Genomic DNA, 25214 nt, shown 5'->3' with positions numbered 1-25214 from the left:
GTGGACAACTTAGTGAGAACGTGTCTCAAATAAAATGTAGAAGGGCTGGTGATATAACTCAGTGGTATAGTGAACCTGGATTCAATCCCCAGTACTGGGGGAAGAAAAATTCCCACATATCTATTACCTAGTTTCAATAATTATCCATCTATGGGTGATTTTGTTTCCTCTGTATCCCTTATTCCTCAGGTTATTTTAAAGCAAATCCCAAGATATTCCTAAACTCATTTGAATCTGAGATTTTTGGGTTTCATATTACCTTTAAAAATTCTTTCCAACTTCAAGAAAATGTTGATTCATGCTTTTTTTTTTCTAGCTGGTACCTGTATAATCTCATTTTCTTTGGTTTTGATTTCAAGAGTTTGAAGCTGTTATTCAGAAAATTGGGGATATTGGGAGTAATATTAAGGAATAGGTCTGGAAATGTTATCTACAAGAGGTTTCAAATAGCAATTCTTTAGAATTTTATCCAACAGAACATCAGACTTTTCTGGTACTGGTACTGGGGATTGAAGGCAGGGGTACTTTACCACTAAGCTACATCCCCAAGTCATTTTTATTTTGAGACAGGTTCTCGCTAAATTGCTGAGATTGGCCTTGAATTTGTAATCCTCCTGTCTCAGCTTCCTGAGATGCTGGGATTACAGGGATATGCCACCATTCTTGGCAACACCAGAATTTTCTTACATGTTACTAATAGCTAGTAAGATTTTTGACACAATTATTAGTGCATTTTGGTATTTCAAAATAATTGTGGCATATTTGTACATGCATATAACATACTTACCTTGTTACTCTCCCTTCCTCTTCTTCCCTCCATCCCCTTCTTCTGATAGTCTCCCTTCTCCTTTCACGTCCCCCCCCCACCAGATTCAACACAAGGAAAAACACAATTTCTATCTGTGTCTAACTTATTTTGCTTAACTTGATGCACTCCAGTTCCATCCTTTTCTGCAAATGACATTTCATTCTTCTTTATGGCTACATAATACTCCATTGTGTATATATACCATACTTACATCTGCTTCATGGTATCTGACATTAATTCCTTTGGGTATATATCAAGTAGTGATATAGCTGGCTATTAGTCTTTTAGTTTTTTGAGGAAGCTCCATACTGATTTTCATAGTAGCTGAAATAATTGACATTTCCACCAATAATGCATTTTTAAAAATATTTTTTAATTGTCAATGGACCTTTATTTTATTTATTTATATGTGGTGCTGAGAATAGAACCCAGTGCTTCACACATGCTGGGCAAGTGCTCTACCACTGAGCCACAACCCCAGCCCCAATAATGCAATTTTTTGCTGTGGTGGTGGTGCTAGAGATGGAATCCAAGGGCTCACACACGCCAGCAAGTTCTCTAGTACTGAGCCACATCTCTGGCCCCAATGAGCTGTTTCTTATATCCTTCAATAATAGCCATCTGACTGGGGTGAGATGGAAACTCAGTGTAGTTTGATTTGCATTTCCCTGATTGCTGAAGATTTGGGACATTTTTTCATATAATTATTGGCCATTTGTACAAAAGTATGTTCAGTTCATTTGCCAATTGCCAATGTATTTTGTGTGTTTGTGTTGTGTGTGTGTGTGGTGTTTTTGAATTCTTCATTTATTTTAGATATTAGTCCTAGCAAGATTCTTATCTACAGTGTTACATATGAGTCACCTGATGTTTGTAATAGCTTTGAATTACTCCAAGAAGTTAAAGGAAGGAAGTTTGAGAAGTATTTAGGCAAGAGCTATTAACAATTCTAATGCTTTGAACATGAGAATTGAGTATATTGAGGCAGAGGCCTGCAGCTATAGATTATCCATGAGTGACTGCTGATTGACTCAAGGTCAAGCTATGGTTTCTTAATCTACCTGTAAAATTTGGATAACAGCACTACTTAGCTTAGAAATGTTTTACACACACACACACATCTCACATTTTCTATTCATCCATTGATGGGCACCTAGGCTGGATTCCATAACTTGGCTTTTGTGAATTGTGCCTTGATACACATGGGTACTTTGGTTTTTTTCAAAGAAGTGTGTTACCTAGTTGGGTTGAATATCCATTAATTCTTCTTGATGAGGGACTTATTCCTTGGTAAATATACTTAGACTTGTAGAATGGGAAAACAGAAATGAAGATCTTGTAGCTGGGTATGGGTGCACGCCTGTAATCCCAGCCACTTGGGAGGCTGAGGTAGGAGGATCACAAGTTTGAGGCCAGTTTGGTCACTCTGAAGAGACTCTGTCTCAAAATTAAAAATAAAAACGGATGGGGGGGAATATAGCTCAGAGGTAGAGAATACTCCGATTCAATTCCCAGTACTGCAGAAAACAAAAACTTGTAGAATATTTTAATAATTCAAAACAAGTCATTTAACATTTTATTAGGGGGGCAGCAGGGATGAACTCAGGGGCACTTAACCAATGAGTCATATCCCCAACCCTTTTTTTGTATTTTATTTAGAGGTAGGGTCTGAGTTGCTTAGCGCCTCGCTATTGATGAGGCTGGCTTTGAACTTGTGATCCTCCTGCCTCAGTCTTCCGAGTTGCTGGGATTACAGGTGTATACCACCATACCCAGCTCATTTAACAATTTTATTTACCTAATAATCACCAGTTAAACCATTTTGAAGTGTCTGATTCAGTAGTTTTAGTATATTCACAATTCTGGGCAACTACCTCTTCAATAATTCCAGAAAAATTCATCAGCCCAAAAGGAAACCCTCTATTCCCTTTTCCCCCAATTCCCTGGCAATTACAAATCAACTTTGTTTTTATAGATTTAACCTTTTCTGGACATTTCATATAAATGAAATCAGACAACGTGGATTTTTGCGTCTGGCTTCTATCACTTAGCAATGTTTCCATTTATGTTGCAGCAGTCAGTACTTTTTCGTCTTTTGGTACTGGGGATTGAGCCCAGGGGCACATAAGCACTGATCCATATCCCCAGCCCTTTTTATTTATTTTATTTTGAGTCAGGGCCTCACTAAGTTGCTGAGGCTAGCTTTGAACTTGCGAATCTCCTGCATCATCCTTCCAAGCCATTGGGATTACAGGTGTATACTACTGAGTCTGGCTGGTACTTCCTTTTCATTATTCCAATGCATAGTTATACAACTATACCACATTTTATCCCTTTAATCAATGAACATCTGTAACTATGCATGTCATGAACACCTGTGTACAAGTTTTTGCATGAGCATGTTTTCATTTCCCTTGGATACCTTACCTAGGAGTGGAATTGTTGGGTCATTGGTAAGTATGCCTACTCTTTTCAGATGGCATCTCACTGTGTTGCCCAGGCTGGTCATGAACTCTTGAGCTCAAGTGATTGTACTGCCTTAGCTTCCTCAGTAGCTGGGACCACAGACATAGCCATACCTGGTTATGCTTACTTTTTGGTGAAATGCCAAACTACTTTCCAAAGTGACCGCATCATTTTACATTTCCACTAGCAACATGAGGGTTCTAATTCCTCTGCAATTTTTTTGTTTTGTTTAAAATTATGGCCATCCTAGTGGATATAAAGCAATATTTTATTGTGATTTATATCCTATGGATGTTGAGCATTTTCTCATGTGCTTTTGGCCATTTCTATGTCCTTTTTGAGGAAACAGTTGATTCAAATACTTTGCCCATTTTCAAGTTGGGCGATCTTTTAATTTTTGAGCTATAGGAGTTCCTTGTAACCTCATAGGGAGATCCTTTCAAGAATACAGTCAACACAGTAATAAGAGATGACAGATGGCAAGACTGAGCCATGACAACACAATTTGAACCCATATATCCACACATACAGGCAAATCTGCCTACATGGATCCTGATTTTAATGAACAGAGGGATGATCCCCCCACGTCAAGGTTTCTCAATTAGAATAATAATTTTCCTTCATTATTTTTTTCTAATCTATTTCCAGACCCTACCCTATACTGTGGGGAATTTTATCCTCAGAGGCCTGGCAGGCATTCCCCTAAAATATGGAGGAAAACTGAATGATGCCTGCCACATTTCAAAGTGCCACCACTTTCAAGACCCAGAGGACCCTTGCATAAATTTCAAACCACAGAAACTTTTGGATGACCTTCACAATTCTTATAAATGACTCAACTAAAAACAAATAAAGCATTTCTTAAATAATAATATCAGGCTACAATACTATGGAAACATTAATTGTATTGAGGAAGTTTGAGAACGTCTTCAAAGAGGAAGAAACAAAACAAAAGGCAGAAGTAGGACCTATAACATACATTTATTGAATAACTTACTGGGCACATTATATACAAAAGAGGTAGAATGGGAGCAGGTAAGAACTTGAAGAAATGAAATATACATACTTACCACTAATTACAACTACTAGAGAAGTACAAAATTTGTATAAGTTATACTTTATAATGAAATTTTGATGCTTGTCAAAAGGAAAATAAGCTATACATATACTCCAATAAAATTTTTAAAAATTGTGCTTATCGTACATTTTCCCTAAAATGGGTCTGTAAAATGCCCAGCATCCATTCCTATCATACACATCTATTTGCTATTAAAGATTGCTTGAATAGAACAAATGCCTTGACATTGTTGCTGAGAAATCCATGGTCAACATATATACAGTTCCTCTAAGAAACATCACAGCATTTGCAGTAAGTTCATCTCTCCACTGAAGTTCATTTCTCCACCTTACTTTCAATTTAGCTTACCCCCAAGTTCTCCTCAGAACTGTTCATATGTCTTTTGTCTGATCATCTTCTTCAAGTTTCCTGATTTCATTTTTTAAACAATTTATAGTTTCACGACTTGCTTTTAATCTCTCCTTAAGCTCTGCAATTTCAAAGCTTGTTTTTTTCTTGGCAGCTTCTAATTTTCTCTGGTTTTCACTTCAAGTTCTGCAACTAAGGAAAACAAATAATTGTACTGAATTATTTAATTTTTCTTACATGTCTAAGATGTTTCATATATTTGGTCTTTCCTTAGGTAAATACTTTCATGATGAAATGTTGACGACTTTAGATATAACACATTAAACATGAGTGGGCATTGGAAGGTAAGGAAGTTTGAATTCCCAAGAGAGAATCTAACTTGTTTTCTGTAGCTCAGAATGAAATTCTAGCCACTAACTCTTATTTAAAGTTTTAAAACATTTCTTTCTTTTTTTTTCCCTAATACACATTAATTTGGAAGTAAGAGAGCATACAAGCCTAAGAGACAGCAACAAATAAGAACCAACTAAAAGTATTCTTAAATTGATGTACAGGTGAAAATTACATAAAAAAATTCCTGTTTTTTGTTTTCCACAAAGTATCAATAACTGTTTAGATCTGAATTCCAGTTCCACCAGTTAATAACTGTGACACCTGAAGCAATTTCACCACTCTGTGCTAATTTCCTCACTTATAAAGCAGAAATTAGAATGACAAATACCTCATAGCATTATTTTTCGAGATTTTATACACCTTTTGTATGGTAGGAAAGTGCTCTATTACTAAGCTATATCCCTAGCCCTTGAGAAAGTTTTAAGTGAATTAATGTACATGAAGTACCCAGAAGATAGCCTAGTTCATAAAAGCCTTATCAACTATTATGATGACGACAAAGGACCATTAAATAATATTTGAAAATTCTATCCAGATACATAATAATTACTAAAGAAAATGGCATTGCTGCAAAATAGATACATCTATTTAAATAAGCCAGTTGGATAGTGTAGCATCGTCACAAAGAAAATGCCAGCTTGCATCCAACAGCTCCGATCTTGTGGACATTTTAGGTAATGTTGCTATTAACTATTAAAGTACAGTCATATTTTCACAAATTTTGGGTGGTCACTAATTGAAACCGGATTGCTTTGGTGAAAAAATCCAGGCATTACATACATGAATATAAATTAAACACTGAAAGGACAGAGATGTGAAAAAGTATTTTTCTTCCACTCCTATCCCTGTCCCCCACCAATAATGATTCTTCCCAGAGATAGCCACTGGTGTTTTTCTGGTATCTTTCCAGAAATTGTCTGTTAGATATAAATGCATATATCACACTATTTTTTCTTTGTATCATAATACACACATTGTTCTTGACTTTGCTGTTTCATTTATATATATTTGGAAGTTCATTTCATATCACAGAGCTGTCTCATCTTTTTAATGACTGTAGAAGCCTTCACTGAATGGACATACTGACCCATCTAGTCAGTTTTCTACTGATGTAGAAGTATTTCCACTTTTTTGCTTTCTTTCTCACACTCACTCTCTTTTTTGACAGGGTTTTGCTGAATTGTCCAGGCTGGGCTCAAATTATAAATCCTCCTGACACGCCTTCAAGTTGTTGGGAGGCTATTACAAACAATGCAAAGGGTTGCTGTGCATAATCATTACAGTATATTTGTAGGTAAGTTCCTTTAAGTGGAAACATTAGGACTAAAGGATATATATAATATAACTTGTAATTTTAGAAGAATGCTAAGTAGTCTCATAACGGACCTATTCACTTATAATCTCACTGGTATTGTATATTGATTTCCCTACTGGCACAACTATTTAGTCTTAAAAGTTTAAAAACATTATTTTAGAGTACTTTTAATTTACCTTTCTCCTTATTACTTCGGAGGCTGATAATCTTTTATTATGTTTAAGAGACATTTCTTACCTTCCATTCTATGAACTATTTCCTTTGCTCATTTTTCCTACTAGGTTATTGTAGGATGTAATCATCTATGACATAAGCACCATATTTTTCCATGGCTTGTCCCTCTAAAGACTTTGTTCACAGTGCTTTTTTATTATGCAGAAATTTTTATTCCCTGCATTCCTCTCCTCCAGTATTAATTTTAAAAAGTCATATTAACATAAGTACTTTATTAGATGCTGATGTAGAGGTAGGACAGAGGCAAGGAAAAAATGCAGTACAGTGTCATGAGGTAATCACAGGGAGATATATAGTACACCAGATTCACATCAAGGGAAAGGGGGTGTATGACCAAGGAAAGCTTCTTGGCATTAGTAAAATCTGAAATGAGTTTGAAAGAATGAGAAAGGAAGTTAGGAGATGAAGTGGACATAGCAGGACCCTGGAAACAACACATACATCTGAGAAACAATAAGAAGTCCTGTTATGATTGTGACATAACTGAGTTAAAATCAAGTCTTTCTAGATTTAAAACTACCTGTCACAATAGTTCATAGAATGTACTTTGACATATTATACATACATAGAATAAGTATAACTTGTTCCAGTTAGGATCCCATTATTGTGGTGGTACATGAGTTACATTGGTTGTGTATTCATATATAAGGATAAGAAATAACCTTATGTCCATTTCATTCTAACCATCATTCCTGTTCCTATCCCCTTTTCCTTCCCTTCAATCCCCTTATCTAATCCAATGAACTTCTAATCTTCCCTTGCCTTTGTCATGAATAGCATCCACATATCAAAGAGAATATTCTGCCTTGTATTTTGGGGACTAGCTTATTTCACTTAGCATGAGCCCATTTACTGGCAAATGCCATAATTCATTCTTCCTTATGGCCAATATTCCATTGGTATACCTGCCACATTTTCTTTATCCATTCATCTATTGTAGGGTACCTAGGCTGGTTCCATAGTTTGGCTATTGTGAATTGAGCTGCTATAAACATTGAAGTGGCTGTGTCACTGTAGAGTGCTGATTTTAAGTCCTTTGGGTATAAACTGAGGAATGGGATAACTGGGTCAAATGGCGGTTCCATTCCAAGTTTTCTACGGAAACTCTATACTGCTTTTCTGAGAGGGCTGTACCAATTGCAGTTCCACCAGCACTGTATAAGTGAACCTTTTTCTCTACACCCTCACCAACATTTATATTCTTGATAACTTTCATTCTGACTGGGGTGAGATGGAATCTCAGAGTGGTTTTGACTTGTATTTTAGAGCCTAACTTCTAAGGCAAAGTTCTGGCTCTACCACCAAGCAGCTAAGTGATCCTGGGCAAGTTGTCTTAACCTTCCTGTGCTTCAATTCTCTTTCCAATAGGAGTACCTTATAAAGTTATAGAAATAATGAGTGCAGACATGTATAGATTTCCAAGAGTAGAAATAATTAACACTCAGTAAATCCGATATTTTATATGACCAAAAATTAATATTGAATACCATACCCTCAATTGGTAAAAGTGTACATATCTTTTTAGGCCTTTGGTTAATACACCGCCAATAGCTTTCCTAAAAGGACAAGCAATTTAGACTCACAGAATTGATCCCTGAGAATCAGGAATAAGGTTCACTACAGATACAACTATGAAAATTTCCTTTTGCGAATTTGATAGGACAAATATAGTTACTCATTACCATTTGGTTTGCATTTTTAAAATTACTAGCAAGCTGAGGCAAATATTTCCTATTTCCTATTTTCCTATCCTTATTGGATATTCTTCACCCACCCTACCCTGTCCCATGTCCTTTGCGCATTTATCTGGTTTATAAAGTTAATATTTTCTTCTGTTTATCAACTTTAGGGTTTTGTTTTTGTTTTTTGCACTTCTGGGGATTAAACCTAGGGCCTTGTGCATACCAGTAATAGTTTGTTTTTTTCTTCCCCAAATAAAGATATTGACCCTTTGCCACATTTTCTGCAAGTTTTTCTTTGTCCTTCTTTTAATGTGATTTCTTCTAATATATCAACTTAGAAAGTCCTCCTTAGCCATGGTAAACAGTAATCTAAATAAAAAAAAAAAAAAAAAAAAACAGGTTGATGTGTGTGTGTGTGTGTGTGTGTGTGTGTGTGTACATTAAGAGTTTAAGTAGGATTTATTCAAGTGAGAAGAAAAAGGACAAGAGCTCCTGCTGGGCAAAAACGGGGACCCCACTAGGAGTTGCCCAGGTTGACTGATTTTAAAAACATTAATGATCTAAACTGAAATTTGTTTTGGTAAATACTATGAAGCAATGATCTAAAATTAAGTTTCCTTTCAGAAGCTTACCACTGCACCAACACTATTTATAGAATTAGTTTTTAATTTTCTACCAATTTGATGATGAAAAACTGAACTGAATACAAAACATGCAATTTACTGATCAAGACTTGCCAAGGTTATTAAGCTTTATACATAAGCTTAACACATCAAATTATATTTAAAGAATAGCCTTTTAACAAAACATATAATTTATATCTACTTATATACAAATGAATTAATAATATTAGTTTTGCTGAAAAAAATTGGGCAATTAAGTTTTAAAACAGAATTCTTTTTTCTATGAATGAGTACATTTCATGGTATTAGAGAAACCTCAAGGACAGAAAGCGGACAAGAACAAATTTAAACAGCATATGAGTAGTGCTAAAACATTTTCAAAGTGATTATGTACACATTTACCTTATGTTCACAACAAAGTGGGCCAGGTAAATATTTTTACAGATGTAGAAATTTGAGCTTACAAATTTTCAATGGCTTCCAATTGGCAAAATTATAATTAGTATATAGATCTTTTTTTTTTTTTTTGTACCAGGGATTGAACCCAGAGGTGCTTAACCACGCAGCCACATTCCCAATCCTATTTTATTTTTTGAGATAGGGTCTCACCAAATTACTTAGGACCTTGGTAAGTAAGTTGCTGAGGTTGGCTTTGAACTTGCAAGCCTCTGCCTCAGCCTCTGGAGCCACTAGGATTACAGGTGTGCACCACCATGCCCGGCATTATCCAGATCTTTTAACTCCTAGACATGGGTTTCATGAAAAAAACTCTGCTATGGTTAAACACTAATCACTGTGTTCCCCACATTACCATCTTTCTACTATCAAATTATTCCTTTCAGCCTAAGAATAAACTAGTTACTTCTCCCTGAAAACAATATCCTCTTGACCCCATATCCTGCTTCTGCTCTCCTTTAGTCAAGTTTTAAGACAGAACCATCTACAGGGCCTGTCTCTAATTTCTCTCATCTCATTTTCTCATATCCTCTTTAACTACTCCTGTTATGGTTATCAGAACCTCTATCTTGCCATATCCAGTTTCCTGTCCTTGTCTTAATGACCTATTAGCAGAACTGAGCACAGCTGATGACTTCATAGTTCTTTTTTTTTTTTTTTTTATAAATTTTTTTTAGTTGTCAACGGACCTTTAGTTTATTTATATGCCATGCTGAGAATAGAACCCAGTGCCTCACACATGCTAGGCAAGCGCTCTACCACTGAGTTAGAACCCCAGCCCAGACTTTCTAGTTCTTAACATTTTATCCACTGGCCTTCAGGACATTTCATGCACCTGGTTTTCAATTTTTTTTTTTTTTTGTGGTGCTAGGGATTAAACCAGGGCCTTGTGCATGCAAGGCAAGCATTCTACCAACTGATTGCAGGACTGACTGATATCCCTAGTCCTGCACTTGGTTTTTATCCCACTATATGCTGTTCATTCTTACTTTTCTTTGCTAGTCATGTCCTCAACCTCTAAATGTTAGAGTGTTCATGGATTACTACTTGGATCTCTCTTCTATCTTCACTCACTACTTTGATGATGCCATTTGGCCACACAATAATTCATCCATACACTAGTATCTTCCAAATTTTTATCTTCAGTGGTACTCTCCTTGATACCAGATATTTTAGAGTGCAAACACCTCTTCAACATCTCTAATTACATGTCTTACAGGCATCCTGTATTCAACATGTCTAAAATCACATTCTTATCTTTTTCCAAAAATCTGCTCCCCCTAGGCTTCCCATCTCATAAAAGCTGTAATATTTTTTGGGGGGTTCCCTTAAGTAAAACCTTTGCTAATTTTCCTCCCACAGTTTATTATTCAAACCACTAGCAAATCCTACTTTACCTATCTTTAAAATATGCCCAGAGTTGGGCACAGTGGTACAGGCCTGTAATCCCAGTTATTTTTTAAGAAGCTGAGGCATGAGGATTCCAAGTCAAAGGTCAGTCCAGGCAACTTATGAGGCCCTGCCCTGCCCACCCGACCCCCATCCCCTGCCTAACCGACAACAACGAAAGATCCACAATCTGAATCCTTTTCACTGTTTCACTGTTGCCATCACTTTGGTCCAAGCCACCGTTCTATCATACCTAGATTACTGAAACAGCCTAACAATTTGGTTTGGTTTCTATCATTTCTTTCTTTCTTTTTTTTTTTTGTATCTCTTTTAGTTTTAGATGGTCACTATACCTTTATTTATTTATTTTTCTATGTGGGGCTGAGGATTGAACCCAGTGCCTCACATGTGCTAGACAAGTGCTCTAACACTGAGCTACAACTGCAGCCCTCCACCATTTCTGTTTTATACTCTATTCTCAACAGAACAGCTAGTGGATCATTTTATAAAGTATTAGTCTGATAAAATTATAACTCTTCCAATATCCAAAAATGACTTCACATCTCATTCAGTTTAATAATCTAAAGTCCTCACCATTATCCACAAGTCCCTGTATGATCTGGTCCCCTATTAACTTGTCTGGCTTCATGTTTCCATTCCTCTTACCCTTGTTCACATCTTCAGTCATGCTGGCCTCCTTTTGCTCAGACATGCCAGGCATACTCTTAAACTGGACTCCTGCCCTTGTTGCTCCCTCTACATGTAACTCTCTTGCCTCAGATCCCTATCTTACTCCTCTAGATCCTCAAATGGTATAATCCCAGGAAGCATTATCATATTTGAAACTCCAACCATTTCCTCTCACCAAAGAAGTTCCCTGTTCTGCTTTGGTTTTCTCCATAGGGTCCAATTGCTACCTTGTATTTTATTGTTCTATTGTTCTATTTAATACCCATCTTCTCAACAGAATATAAACCCAGGAGGGCAGATTTAGACACTGCTCTATCCTCAGCATTAGAACAGTAGTATATAACTGGTGCTAAATATATATTATATATTGCATATGTTATAAATTCAGTCAGAAAAATGACTGAAGAGTGACATATTAATGCAGGGATGGCAAATAGGTTTCATCTTGAACGCCAACTGTTAATGACTGGCAGTTGATAAATGCAGTGATGTGTAAAGGATTCTGAGGTTGTATCTGCTTAGAGTAGAAATAATAATATAATTATTAATGTAACATTCAGTATTAACCTGAATATACATGTAAAACGACATAGATAAAAATATGAGATAAACTAGTTCACAGTACACAAAAATATAATTATGTTCTACAAGGTTCTTCACAAAGAATTTATTTATTTTTATTTATTTATTTTTTGCAGTACTGGGGATCGAACCCAGGGCCTCACGCTTGCAAGGCAAGCATTCTACCAACTGAGCTATCTCCCCAGCCCCACAAAGAATTTATTAACAAAGACTAGTGAACAGAAAATGACTAAGTGGTAAGTAAAATTAATGAAAAGTTATATTAAAATGGAATTATGGAATAAAATAAAAAATATTTCAAAAAATGTGGTAAGTTTTTACCTTTTTAAAAGTAGGCCTACAATGGGAAAAATTTAAAACATCCTTTACATGTTCTACAATAACACATACCTTGTTTTCTAACTTCTAAGATATTTACTAATATCATTTAAAAAAAAAAAGTTTAATAGCCCTAATCAGACAATCCTTTCCTCATTACAGGCACATTATCTCTCAGGATTATTTATGAAAACATGGTACTTACATTCTGTTTCATGTTTATAGGCTCCTAATGTTAGCTGACGAGATGTTGTTAATAATTGTTGCATCATTGCTGTTGGGTCTTGAAATATCTTAAGGTATAGAATGGGGGACAAAAAAGTCCAGTAACTACCAAATTCTCCAACTAAAAATGTATTTAAAACACACATTATAAAATCTTACCATTTCATCGTAGAACTCTGAAACCACTGTCTTTTTCCTAGCATTGCATTAGTGTCTGATTGGAACAGCTTTAATAAATGATATAGGGTTACCTGTAAAATAAAAAAAAAAATGTCACATAAGTGCAATGGTTTCATCACCATCATGAGACACTCATTTCTTTAACTGAATTAGAACTGGAATTAGCAAACATCAAATTCAGGATATTGTTTTAATGTAAATTATTGTGTCAAATCACCCAATTCTTTGTATCTTTATTTTCCTATTAGGTACCATCATCCATCCACATCTACTTAACATGAATGCTTTATAAAAATTTTTTTTCTTTTACTGTTTTTTTTTGGTGGGGGGCAGTGCTGGGGATCAAACTCAAGGCCTCATGCAAACATATTAGGCAAGTGCTCTAACAACGAATCTCACTCTCTTCATCCTTAGTCCTAATAGGAATGTTTTGAAGAGGCAAACAGGATCCATTCAAGCATCTCTGGAGAGTAACTATATATAAAAATAACAAAATAAAGCTACGGAAATTAAACTCAAAGACCACTGAGAAATGAACTATTGCACTTACACAAGTGAAACTGGATTAATACTAACAGTTGTCTGTGATGATTAGAGTTTACGAATTTGTTGTAGGAAAAAAAAGATGTGATACTTTTGAAAGGAACAACCAATACTAAAATGTTCAATGTGAGCAAGATACTTTCTTTGGAGATCTATAAGATTATTACATAAATGACATAATAAGTAAACAAAATGTTGGTCATTGATAATTCACTATGGCAAGAGCAGAGTGCCTTCAAACATTTAAAAGCTTTGCAGTGCAATGTGTGATTATTTTAGCAAAATAGAATGTAGCTGGCAAAATATCAGGGCTCATGCTGGAATTATAGGAACCAATTTCAGAAACTGAAGAAATTTCCAAAGGTTACCTAAAATTATTATAAGGGAATGCAGTTCTTTAAAATAATCAGGAAGGGTATCCTGGAAGAAGTTTGAAAATAAATACTTGCAAATAAATTTGAACAACCATCTTCAAATCCCTTTAGAGAATATCTAGCTCAAATTACTGAAATATCAGATTTCTCTGGACAAGAGTTAGTCAGTGGAGGTATCCTTTTTAAAAAATGTTTTTCAGGTTCAAGTTGATATATTAAGAATATGCATGGGGCTAGGTGGGGTGGTGCATGCCTGTAATCTCAGCAACCCAGGAGACTGAGGCAGGAGCACTGCAAGTTTGAGAACAGCTACAGTAACTTAGCAAGACCCTGTTTCAAAATAAAACATAAAAAGGACTGGAGATGTAGCTCAGTGGTAGAATGTTCCTGGGTTCAATCCCCAGTATTTGGGGGATAAAGGGGAGGGGAGAGAGGGAGAGAGAGAGAGAAAGGGAATTTTGAAGAATATGGATGGGGCAGGGGGTACACAACTCAGTGACAGAGTACATGCCTAGCATGTGCAAGGTCCTGGATTCTATACCCAGCCCTGGGAATGTGTGTGTTTGTGTAAGGGAAATGCACAGAATTCCACTAAAGTAATAGCATAGAGAGGTAATCTGAAAATGAGAGAGCACGAATTATATGTCATACTTGAAGTAGATAACTTGACAAATTTCTGGGATAAGCATAGACCTGTTACTACTACACAGGATAAAAAACCAAAATGAAGGAAAAACTGAAAACTTACTGGAAACTTAAGAAAGAAAACTATCTAAAATTTTATGCCACAATAATCAAGTGTGAAGGAGAAAAAGACATTTTCAGATGGGCAATGGTTCTATAAGCTTATTTCTCAAGCATTCTTTCTGAAGAAATTCTTCCAGCAAATGAAAAAACCTGAAGAGAGAGCAAAGAAAGGATCATCTGGTATTATTAGGAGTTGACAAGTATTACCCCAAGACTGAGAAATCCAAAATTAGACGTTTAAATATATGGGATACACAGGGTTAATATCTAGAGGAACTGAAAATACTGTTAAGTAGTGGTTTTCTTACTGGGTGTGGTGGTACTCTCCTCTAATCCCAGCTATCTGGGAGGCGGAGGCAGGCAGATCACTGGGCAACTTAGGCAAGACTGTGTATCAAAATAAAATAAGGGATGGGGATGTGGCTTAGTGGTAGAACACCTGCCTACTTGCCTAGTATGCATGAGGCCCTACATTCAATCCCGAGGTGAGGGGTGGGTGGGGGAATGTGGTTTTCCTGGGGAAGGGGTGGGAGATATAAAGAGAAGTAGTTATGGGTTGAACTGTATCACCCTAAAAAATAAATTGAAGTCCTAATTCCCAGTACTTATGGAATTAACCTTATTTGAGTCTCTGTAGATGTAATTAAGATGGCTGGGCACGGTAGCATGCATTTACAAATCCAGCAATTTGAAAGGCTGAGGAAGGAGGCTTGTGAATTTAAGGCCAGTCTGAGCAACACAGCAAGACTAATCTCAAAAATGGAGGGAAGGAGGGAGAGAAGGAGGGAGGGAAGGAGGGAGAGAAGCAGGGAGGGAAGGAGGGAGAGAAGGAGGGAGGGAAGGAAGGAAGGAAGGAAGGAAGGAAGGGCGAGAAATCATTAGGATGGGCTATAATACAGTATAACTGGTGTCATTATAAGACGAGATGAGACAGAGACAGGTAGGGAGATAAGACCACGTGAAAATGGAGGTAAAGTTTGGAGTTATGTTGCCGAAAGCCAAGGAACACCTGGGATTACCAAAAGTTGAAAGAGGCAAGGAAAAATTCTTTCCTAGAGGCTTTAGAAAGAACAAGGCCAATACCTTGATTTCAGACTTCTAGCCTCCAGAACTGTGAGAATAAATTTCTTTTCTTTCTTTCTTTTCTTTTTTTTTTTTTGAGAATAAATTTCTATTGGTTTAAGCCACCCAGGTTGTGGTAATAGGAAACTAATTCAGAACTAATTTGGATTTGGATTTCTTTCTTTCTTTTTTTTTTTGGGTGCTGGGGATCGAACCCAGGGCCTTCCGACTGAGCTATCTCCCCAGCCCCTTGGATTTCTTATTTTAAAAATCTTTTGAAACAATGTGCACATCTTTTATAATTAAAAAAGTTTTAAAAATTATATCATTAAACTGTCCTTTTCTATATTTACTATTCAGACTTTCAAAGGCATTCATGCAGATACAGGCAATAACAAATTTGAAGACAGGTACTTTTAATTTTGAGTGGGGATGTGGCTCAGTAGTAAAGCACTCCTGGTTTACCCCCAACACTCCTCTCCCCCAAAAAAGATTACAAATAAGTAATAAATGTTGGTGGGGATGTGGGGAAAAAGGTACATTCATACATTGTTGGTGGGACTGCAAATTAGTGCAACTGCTCTGGGAAGCAGTATGGAAATTTCTCAAAAAACTAGGAAGGGAACCACCATATGACTCAGTTATTCCACTCAGTATATATCCAAAAGATTTAAAATTAGCATACTACAGTGATGCTGCCACATCAATATTTATAGCAGCACAATTCAAACTATGGAAACAACCTAGATTCCCTTCAATGAATGAATGGATAAAGAAAATGTGGTATTGGGTTAGGTTGTGGCTCAGCATTTGCCTAGCATGTGTGAAACACTGGGTTCTATTCTCAGTACTGCATATACATAAATAAAGGTTCATCAACAACTAATGAAAAAAAAATATATAAAAGAAAACGTGGTATATATACACAATAGAGTATTGCTCAGCTATAAATAAGAATGAAATAATGGCATCTTCTGGTAAATGGATGGAACTGAAGACTATCATGCGAAGTGCCAGTCTGAAAAAGTCAAAGGTTGAATGTTTTCTCTAATATGCAGAGGCTAATCCAAAATAAGGGGGGTGGGGGAGAAAGAAAGAGAGGTGGAAAAAGACAGGGCCTGGAACTCTCATCAAAATAGAACAAAAATCAGTAGAGTAAGTAAAGGGGACTGAGGGAGAAAGGAGGTATAGGAAAAGGGAAGAACAATGGAATAATCTGAACAAACTTTCATATGTACACACATGAATATAGCACAATGAATCCCAATATCAAATACATACACAAGACACTAAGTGCTAGGGATTGAATTAAGCAAATTTTATTCCATGCTTTTATGATTATGTCAAAATGTATCCTAATATTTTAAATAACTAAAAAGAATCAATTAAAAAAAAAAGAAAAAAAAATGTAAAAAAAAGATGTTCCAGACATACTGTCTCATTTTTGGATACTTTACAATCTTTTAAACAATTATCTTGCAAAATAATGGTAATCTTCATAATTTCTTGCCAAACAACACCTGAAAATATTCTACAAAGGAAAAAGACTGATAGATATGGAAACCCTACCACATGAAAAATATTTAAATGAGTTATGGATGTTTGTTCAGGACAAAAGAAAACTAATGTATGAACAGTTATCAGTAAAAAGTTCAAGAAATCAAAACTTAAAGCTCAACTTTCTTAAAACTAGAACCACTCCAAAACAGTAAGATGTCTCATTCAATGACAGAAGTCAATCCTCCATATTTGCAAATAGGCAAACCCAAACTAGAGTCTCATTTGAGAGACTACCTAAATGAATACCTATTTAGGAAGAGTAATGCATATGTCAATGTGTCCTAAGTCTTACTGTATATCAAAATCACTTGGTCTGCTCCAGAACCTACTGAATCAGACTCTCCAAGGCATGAAGCCTGGAAATATGAATTTTTAAGAAGTACCCCGGTATTTCTGATGCAGCCAGTAAAGATTTGGTTCTCTGAACCACTGGACCAGACTATATTCTACTCCTTTAAAAGCACATGTAGAGGGCTGGGGATATAGCTCAGTTGATAGAGTGCTTGCCTTACAAACACAAGTCCCTGGGGTCAATCCCCAGAACCGCAAAAAAAAAAAAAAAAGCACATGTAAGGGGCTGTGGTTGTGGCTCACTTGCCTAGCATGTGTGAGGCCCTGGGTTTGACTCTCAGTACCACAAATAAATAAACTAAATAAAGGTCCATCGACAACTTAAAAAAAAAAAAAGCACAGTTTAAAAGTTGTAATCTAATAATTAAAGTGTAAAAAAACGTGTAAATGTTTGACACTAAAAGGACTGAGCTGAACCTAACAAGATGAAAATTAATGATGATGAGTGTTAAACCCCAGTCACGTGTCACTAAATTGTGACTTATACAGAGGTTAAAAAAATAAATAAATAAATAAAGTTTAGCTGTTTTAGTTAAAGAAAACAAAAAACAACAAAAACTAGAAAGTGTTAGGTCTGAAAAAAAAAAGGCTCAAAAACCAGGTGAGCCACAATTTTTTCTGAGCACATGACTGAACCGCTGAGCCTTAATATCCACAAATAAAATGAAGAATATTGCTAACCTCACAAAGTTGCTGAGGGATCAAAGAACAGCTTGGAGGGAATTTTACATTACCATGCAAAAGTGTGATTAAAAAAATCACAAGATGAAAACTCAGCAGTTATTAATAAGGATTCAAGAATAAGATATAAAATAAAGCTGTTGGTATTGATGGCAGCTTAAAAAAACAAAACAAGACTTTTTAAGGGTTTAACTATAAAAAATTGAATACTCATTTCAAACAGCATATGAATTCAAATTGTTTACTACTAATAACCAAAAGATACTAGCAAATACTAGTGAATTTTAAAGTTTTTTTTTTTTCCCCCACAGCAATCTTCAGGTTTCCTTTTTTTTCCCTTCTAATATATGTTCATATTATATCTCTTCTTTCTATATTTGAAGGGAAAAAAAAAGGATTTTAAAAGGCATTCCACTTGAAAAATGGAAAACCATAACTCATGTTGATATATCAAACCACATGTTTATATAAAGTACATATGAACAAACATCAGCTATTCATTAAGTATTATAATATTTTCCATTTACCAAAAAATCTATTCTCTATTTGCAAAGATTAACATTACTCACAGGTCTTTCATTAGGGTCAATGAAAATATTTTGATGATTATTTCGAATTCACCCCATCCTGTTTCAGTAATTTCATATGGAGGCTTAGTAACAACTGAAGAAAGGGAAGGAAAATAAAACAATTATAATAAATTACTGATTTAGTTGCCTGGCTCTTTTTAACTTTGCATATTATGAATCAAGACTATACTATACCTCTTAAAGGATTGCCATAGCTTTCATGTAATTTAAACTGGATTTTCTTCACATATGCTGACATATCCTAAAATATAGAGAAATTAATTAATTCTATCATCTATGTATGAAAACTAGAATGGAAATACATGCAGCATATGGACCTAACTTTATAAAACTATCTGAAATTTTATGAAATCCTAAAAAAAAAAAAAAGGAAAGAAACATCATTTACACCTGGGTTTGCTTTTTTTTCCCCCAAATTCTTTTATAACTCATAACATTAAGGAAATACATGTTCCTATTCATGCATTTAATAATGTTACATGAAACTAAGATAACTAATATAAGCAACTTAAAACTGTTGGACATAAAACTCCTTCTTTTCATTATCTTCTGAAGCACAGAAGCACGCTTATTAGTACAAGCACATAATAAGGCTTCTGTAGGTAAAGTGGTTTTTTAAAAATATAATTCAAAGTCACGTGTGATGACATGACTGTAATCCCAGTAACTCAGGAGGCTGAGGCAGGACAATTGCAAGTTTGAGGCTCACCTGGGCAACTTAGTGAAACTGTCTCAAAATAGAATAAAAAAGGTCTGCTTGTAATCCCAGGGGCTCGGGAGGCTGAGGCAGGAGAATAGCGAGTTCAAAGACAGCCTCAGCAAAAGTGAGGCGCTAAGCAACTCTGTGAGACCCTGTCTCTAAATAAAATACAAAACAGGGCTGGGGATGTGGCTCAGTGGTCGAGTGTCCCTGAGTTCAATCTCCAGTACCTCCACACCACCAAAAAAAAAAAAGGTCCGGATAGAGTGCTTGCCTACTATGTGTGAGGGCCTGGGTTCAATCCCCAGTACTAGGGAAAAATATAGAAAATTGAAAAATGCAAACCTTTGTTTTCAGTAATTTTATATATATATAGATATATATCTACATATATTTCTTAAAAATTAAATTGGGATTATACTGTAATGATCTTAATACTTTGTTTTTGTCACTTCTTATATTGTAGGGCTTTTTTTCTGAAGCAGATTTTCATACGCATCTTTGGAGACAGTTTTGGGAATACTTGATTTCATTTCTTCCACGAATCCTGAGTGACTACCAAGATTGCTGTACCAGATGCTAATTATACAATGGTTAATAAAATAGGGCCTTTCTTTCAGGCATGAGACATTCACTGTGGAATAGGGGACAGATGATAAAATGTACACTCAATATAATGTGTTATGAGGGCATTAGCTACAAGTTCATTGGCAGGGCAGGGGGCACCTAATTTAGTCTTTGGAGGTCAAGCAAGTAGTTCCAAAGAAAATAACACTTGAATTAAAACTTTAAGAATCAACAGGAATAGAAAGAGTGGAAGGAATAAGTGAAGACATACATTTAAGAGTATTCCTTTGATAAGGGTATTGTAGAATGGAAGATATGAGGAAATGAGGTACAGAGATAAAGACTGCAGAGGTAGAATAGGTAGTCCTTGAAGGGCTGCTTTTTTAAAATCATGGTTTTACTGAAATATGATTCACACACCATATAATTTACCTTTGTAAAGTATAAAGTTCAGTGGTTTTTAGTATATTGAAATTTATACAAAAATCATCACAACCAGTTTTAGAACACTTTTTTTTTTTTTAATACACAAAAAGAAACCCCGTACTAGCACTCACTCCCAACCTCCCTTTTACTCCCAACCTGGCAACCACTAACCTACTTTCTGCATCTATAAATTTGCCTAGTCTGTATATTTCATATAAGTGATACCATAAAATAAATGACATTGTGTATGTCTTCTTTCACTTAGCATAATGCTTCCAATTTTCATCCATGGTAAAGCATTTATTAGTATTTCATTTCTTTTATTGTCTAATAATATTCTATTGCATAGGTAAAAAAATATTTTATATATATATATATATATATATATATATATATATATATATATATACACACACAACGGGGTTTTATTCAGCCATAAAAAAGAATAAAATTATGTCCTTTGCAGGAAAATGGAGAGAACTTGATAGTTATGTCAAGTGAAATAAGCCAGACTAAGAAAGCCAAGGGTTGTATGTTTTCTCTCCTATGTAAAAGTTGGAGAGAAAAAAAGGGGGTGAGGGGGGCAGTGGAATCTCATGAAAACAGAAGGACCAGTAGAATAGAGGAAGGGGGCCACAGGGAGGAAAGGAGGGAAAGAAAAGTTACCAAGGAATGAAACTGACCAAATTATATTACTTGCATATGAATATGTCACAATGAATCCCACTATTATGTATAATTACAATGTACCAATAAAAAGCTAATTCAAAAATTCCATTAAATGGATACACAATATCTTATGTATCCACTTATCAGCTGACAGATGTTTGGGTTGATTCCATTTTTTGGCTAGTATGAATGTTACTATATTCATATAAACAAGCTGAATTATTTGTTCTTTCAATAAATATCTGGCTGTTCTCCAGGAATTGGAGATTTGGCAGCAAAATAAAATTACCAGTGACTAGATTATATAGCCTATCTGTCTTCTACATTCTCTGATGTCTTACTACAACATTGTCACTTTAAGTATTAGCTACTATTCCTGAAATAGCTGATTAAATACTATGTTAACTTAGGATGTGATGTCTGGAAGGTCTACTTGTACTATTTATAGCAGGATAATTCTTGTTACCTTATTTTAATTAGAAAACATTTTTGGATAATAATCTATTAATTATATGAAGTTGATAGTTTTCACTTCATTCTTTCAATTTGGGGAAGAGGTAATATTTCTACAATAGACCAATTTTCTGAAAGAAAGTTACTATAAAATAATTTTATAATTTATCTTCAAACAAAACAAATTGTAGTTTCAAAAAAAGTTACAGGGAAAACAAGTACCTACCTCATTTCTATATGGTTTTACATATACTGTCCATTGATGGGTGTGCCCATCTTCTTCTCTTTTCTTCCCAAAATATCGAGCAACATTACCATAAACTATTGGTTTAACGATAGTAACCCCCTAAAAGAAAAGTGATTTAAAAATCAGTAAATATTGTACCATTACTTAAATAGAATGAGAGCTTTGAAGACATGTCTTAGGAATGACAATCTCACAATACAGTTTAGTTACAACATGGACTTTTCTCAAATCAACTTGACATTCTCATTTCACAATAACACAAATGTTCTCTCTTTGAAAATGTTTTTATTTAAATCGCCATATAAAGCACTTGAGAGTGTTATTAAGAGAAAGGCAAAAGGCCCTTGTTTTACAAACCTGAAAGTTAAGCATCTGAATAAAAATTGCCAATTAAATGGCATCATTTGATGGTAATGTCCTATTAATTAGCTTATGGGAGTGTTTACCAAAGCACAGAACAAAAATCAAAGGCAGTATGTGTGAAGATTTTAGGTATAAGAAGATAAATATATTTCATTTTATTATGGGTTTACTTTAATCCACTTTAGAAAACTGTAACTAGAACTTTAAACCTACGAAGTCAAATGCTTAGGAAGACACTTTTAAAAACTGAATTGCTTTTAATATAAATGTTACAATAAATATCATAACTGGAATCAGATATGGCAAAAATGGTAAAGTGGTACTTGGATAACCGAAGCTTGGTAAATACAAGCCAATGGCATGTTTGCTACATTTGTACTCAGTTCTGTAATGCAAATATATTTCTTGTCACATTTGATTAGCATAATGGCAATGAGTGTTCAGATTATGATGGAAAAGAGATTAAAAATCTCAAGTGAAGAGAAAATATTTAGTGTAATATATGACTCTGAGACCAAATATTCAACATAAGGAATGTATCTGAAAGACAAAAAGCAAGACATACCATATATGAAAGGTGCTATGCCAATGTAATCAACAATAATTATTAAGAAATAAGAAAAAGTGAACACAATGGAAAATTCAAGTTCGGCTGAATAGTTAACTAAATCTAATACCTATAAATATAAACTTAGTGCAAATAGGGTCTGGTGGCCCTTGCCTGTAATCATAGCTACTAGGGAGGCTGAGGCAGAAGAAACCCAAGTTTGAGGCCAGTCTGGTCAACTCAGTGAGACCCTTTCTCAAAAATTAAAAAAGGACTGGGGATGTGGTAATATTGCAGAGTGCCTCTGGGTTCATTGTCTAGAACAAAAAAAAAAAAAAAAAAAAAAAAAAAAAAAAGAGTTCAGAAGAAGCCAAGTAGCTTGTATGCAAACGAATAATCATAACAAGTGCTACCAGTGAGTTTTATAGCAACCCTAGATGGGGCTACAGGTTCAAGGCCTGAATAAGTAAGTACAAAGGTGTTGACCTGGTCAGTGTACAACAGACCCTACAGCTGCTACAGCTACTCACTAGGGACTTGCAGAGTTCATTAAAAATGCAAAGGACCTGCATGTCAATAGATTTACTACCTGGATGAAATATATCTAATTTGAAAAACATGCCTAAAAGAGTATAGAGCAAATCAGCAGGAAGAAATAAACCCTAGCTTTGCAGCTTCATATGATTTTTTAGTCAAAAAACTTGCCCTGGACTGAAACTTTTAGAACCTTACATGATATAAGTAAATTTCTGTAATTTCTTCCCCCAAATCGAATGTTTTAACCCTTTGTTTTGTAGTAGTTTCCTATCAGTTCAAAACCTTATCCTAAAGCTTTGGCAAAATGTATAATTTATGGTCTCTGTTACTGTGAATTTTTACTTAGCATTTCTTCCTTTTATGAAATTTGAGTGCTTTTGGAATTTTCAAAGAATTTGTTTTTACAAGTGATATTACAAAAGTGATAGCTGTATACATTACTATAAATGAAATATAAAAATAATATGACAGATAATGACTCTAAGTAGATTGGTGTAAAAGTGGATGCTTTTCCTTTGAAAGGAAAAATTCCTTCTTGTGATAAATTAAGAATCAGAGGGGTAAAAATAGGTGTTTTATCAGGAACCAGTTGGCCTTGCCTTAAAAATTAACATGACAGTGGATGCATAAAAGTGAGGGGGGTGGGGTTGTGGCTCAGTGGTAGAGCACTTGCCTGGCATGTTGGAGGCACTGGGTTCGATTCTCAGCACAGTATATAAATAAATAAAGGTCCATTAACCACTAAAAATCTATTTTTAAAAAAAGTGAGGGGAATAAGTGTCATAATGTCCAACATTATGTTAGACTCTATGATAATTTTCATTAAAAATAAAAGATGACATTTACCAAAAGCTCCCTATGTGCCAGGCACAGTATTATGGTCTCCGTATGTCTTGACAAGTTGGCCAAAGTTATGGGGCTTTGTGAACGCCAGAACTCAGGTAAATCTATGTCCAGGTACCTCAGATCTCCTATTTGTAAATACTACGGAGATTCTTCCTGCCCAGGATCTGCAAATTCTGCAGTTAAGTGCTCGTCGACTATTTACTACCGTTATTATCCCCACGATCAGGCGGGTGGCACCCTCACTTTACCCACGACCTGGGCAGACAACTACTGTGCAGCATACCAGGATTTCCCAGTCCTTGGAGTGACCTGTTTCCTCAGCCCGCCAGGTTCAGCTTTTCCCAAGTCAAAGCCGAAAGGGTTTAATTTTGGCGGGGATGGGAGGGTGGCGGTGACGCGGAGAAGTTGGGTCCAATGAACACCAACTTTTTTAGCTCAGTGGTTCTGACTTGCTTTCCGCCTTGAGTACACGGTTCAAGACCGAGCAGGGAAGGCGCGAAAGGGAACCAAGCGGTCCTTCTTGCCGGGGGCAGGAGTGTCCCCCACGGGAGAGGCGCTGTCTGGGTACTGACCTTCACTCTCCCGCCGGAGTCAGGCCCAAATTCGGCCATTCTCTTGAACATATTGTCCCACGGAAGAAGCCGCTGCCGCCAGGGAAAGAGACCGGGGCCGGCGGGGTCGCCGCTCCCCTCAAAGGTCCCGCTCCTCCCGCGCGAGCCCGCGGAGGGTTCCTGACAGAAGGAGGGCGAGTCACTGAGACTCGCGGCTCTGAATAACCGCAGGCTCCTCCAGGCGGGCGTCGTATGGGTAGGCCATTCAGCCCGGCGCGGTGGGAGAGGTGAGTGGAAGGAGGGGCGACGGCGACGCCGTGCGCAGGCGCGATAGGCTCAGCGATAGGCTCACACTGCGCACGCGTCTGGCCGCTGCCATAACAACAGGAGAGGACCCGTCAGGGAGTTCCGGAGAGAACGGGGAAAGCGGAAGGAAGGACATAGTTAAAGATTTCAGAAAGTTTTCCAAAACTTAAGGGCAGGCGTTTATACACTGAAAGATTGTATCAGGCACCCAGCACGAAAATGAAAACAGATCCACGCCAAGGAATATCATTGTGAACTTTCAGGACGTGGGGCTAAAGGGAAGATACCACACACTTCAAGGTTATAA

General features: G+C 36.0%; 1 protein-coding gene across 1 annotated transcript; it reads right to left on the bottom strand.

The window, feature by feature from the left end:
* Positions 1-4236: 4236 nt before the first annotated feature.
* On the bottom strand, positions 4237-24905 carry Yeats4 (YEATS domain containing 4). The gene is given in 10 exon segments (XM_053743373.1): positions 4237-4866; positions 4869-4892; positions 12588-12675; positions 12767-12801; positions 12804-12858; positions 18675-18700; positions 18703-18768; positions 18870-18936; positions 21737-21856; positions 24623-24905. Coding segments are annotated over 10 exon segments (675 nt in total). The 5' UTR covers positions 24674-24905; the 3' UTR covers positions 4237-4723.
* Positions 24906-25214: the final 309 nt, after the last annotated feature.

The sequence above is a fragment of the Sciurus carolinensis genome, chromosome 4 (assembly GCF_902686445.1).
Source record: "Sciurus carolinensis chromosome 4, mSciCar1.2, whole genome shotgun sequence".
NCBI classification, from domain to species: Eukaryota; Metazoa; Chordata; class Mammalia; order Rodentia; family Sciuridae; genus Sciurus; species Sciurus carolinensis.
The sequence above is the reverse complement of the archived record's forward strand: the minus strand, read 5'-3'. Positions and strand labels throughout refer to the sequence as shown.